Source organism: Diaphorina citri, unplaced genomic scaffold (assembly GCF_000475195.1).
Source record: "Diaphorina citri unplaced genomic scaffold, Diaci psyllid genome assembly version 1.1 scaffold3205, whole genome shotgun sequence".
NCBI classification, from domain to species: domain Eukaryota; kingdom Metazoa; phylum Arthropoda; class Insecta; order Hemiptera; family Psyllidae; genus Diaphorina; species Diaphorina citri.
This window is the reverse complement of record NW_007380616.1, coordinates 1-1360: the sequence shown is the minus strand read 5'-3', so window position 1 is coordinate 1360 and position 1360 is coordinate 1. Positions and strand designations below refer to the sequence as shown.

Here is a 1360-nt window from a genome sequence, read left to right as displayed (position 1 = left end):
GAAAAGTGGTGTTCGTATCAAAAACGTTGTACCCGAATAATTATTGATTCTACAGCACCTAAGCTAAAGGTACAAAGGGATTAGAAAATGGAAGAAAAAAAAAAAACAATATAGAAATACTTCTTATTGAGTTATAACTAAGTTTAGATACTAGTCATAATTTATTAAATTGTGAAAGAAAATACAAAATGCTAAGAAAGCGACTACTGTACTTTCCATATAAATTTCATGCCCACTGATTTCCGATCCCGATACCGAACATGGCCATCCTCCCCCTCAACTGAGTTCTAAATAGTTGGGTCTTCATGACGACTTGTGGGACTTGATGATGTTTCATGTCCGCAAAGGGTCTCAGGGATCTCAGGATTGATGACCTCAGCGTTCGATTTCCCTGACCCGGCCAGAATTTGGCGGGCGTCCAGAGACTTGTCTCGACGGCTTTCGAGTGGGCCGACAATTGTGATGTCTTTTCCTGGAAAGTAGAGAGAGATATAGTCAATAAATTTTATTTGGTGGACCCAACCTCAGTGGTGCAGTGGTTAACGCGTTGGACTTTGGATCTGGATTCTAGAGGTCGAGTCCAATCAAGTCATAAAATTTATCTAGGTGTAATAATTGAGGAACGATATTATTTTGTTAAAAGCATTTAAGTATGCTTAACACAAAACAAAAATTCCTAAAATGCATTGACGGTCTGCCGGAAATTTGGGTTGTCTAAAACGACACAGCATAAATTCAGACAAAATGTTGTAAAAATAATAAATAAAATCTTCTTGTTAGCTTATTAGGGTGGATCTCACCAATATTTTTTCAGTCCCTGGCAGGCCTGGTAAGCTAACAGCCCGCTAGGTTCCATTTGATTTGTATAGGCTTAACAGAGCTGTTAAAGCTAACAGGCTGTTAGGGGCTCAAAGTAGGTTGGTAAAACCCACCGTTAGTCCGTAAAACCGGGCATAAAAATTTACCTTGTTTCTCGACTTTGGCTTTGCCGATGGGCAGGACGAAATCTTTGGACAGAGCCTCATCTCCCATTGGATATTGAACTCCGTACAAGAGTTCATTCTCTAGGAACACAACGGGATCGGGATCACGGATGGCAGCTTTCAGAAGACCCTTGGCATCCTCGGAATTGTACGGAGATACAACCTGTGTGGGACAGAAAAGGGAAATTTTACCTCTTGTAAAATTTCTTTAAATTTTCGGCAGAGAAAAGAGAAAATTTCCTTTATTTATTTATTCTAGACTCTTTTTTGGTTACAATTCAATATACACAACACAAACGGAAAAAAATCTGGTGTGAACATCACACGACTTTCTATTACATTTGAGTATCGAACCCGCAACTTCTCAACTCTAAGTC

General features: G+C 39.3%; 1 protein-coding gene across 1 annotated transcript in view; it reads right to left on the bottom strand.

Moving 5' to 3' along the window:
* The window catches only part of LOC103520085 (pyruvate dehydrogenase E1 component subunit beta, mitochondrial-like), a gene marked incomplete at its 5' end in the record, with an annotated part of 10220 nt that extends 9074 nt beyond the window's left edge, over positions 1 to 1146 (bottom strand). The window contains one exon of the mRNA XM_008485178.1: positions 966 to 1146. Coding sequence (XP_008483400.1) covers positions 966 to 1146 — 181 coding nt within the window. The remainder of the gene's footprint in view (positions 1 to 965) is intronic.
* Between the last annotated feature and the right edge of the window lie 214 nt (positions 1147 to 1360).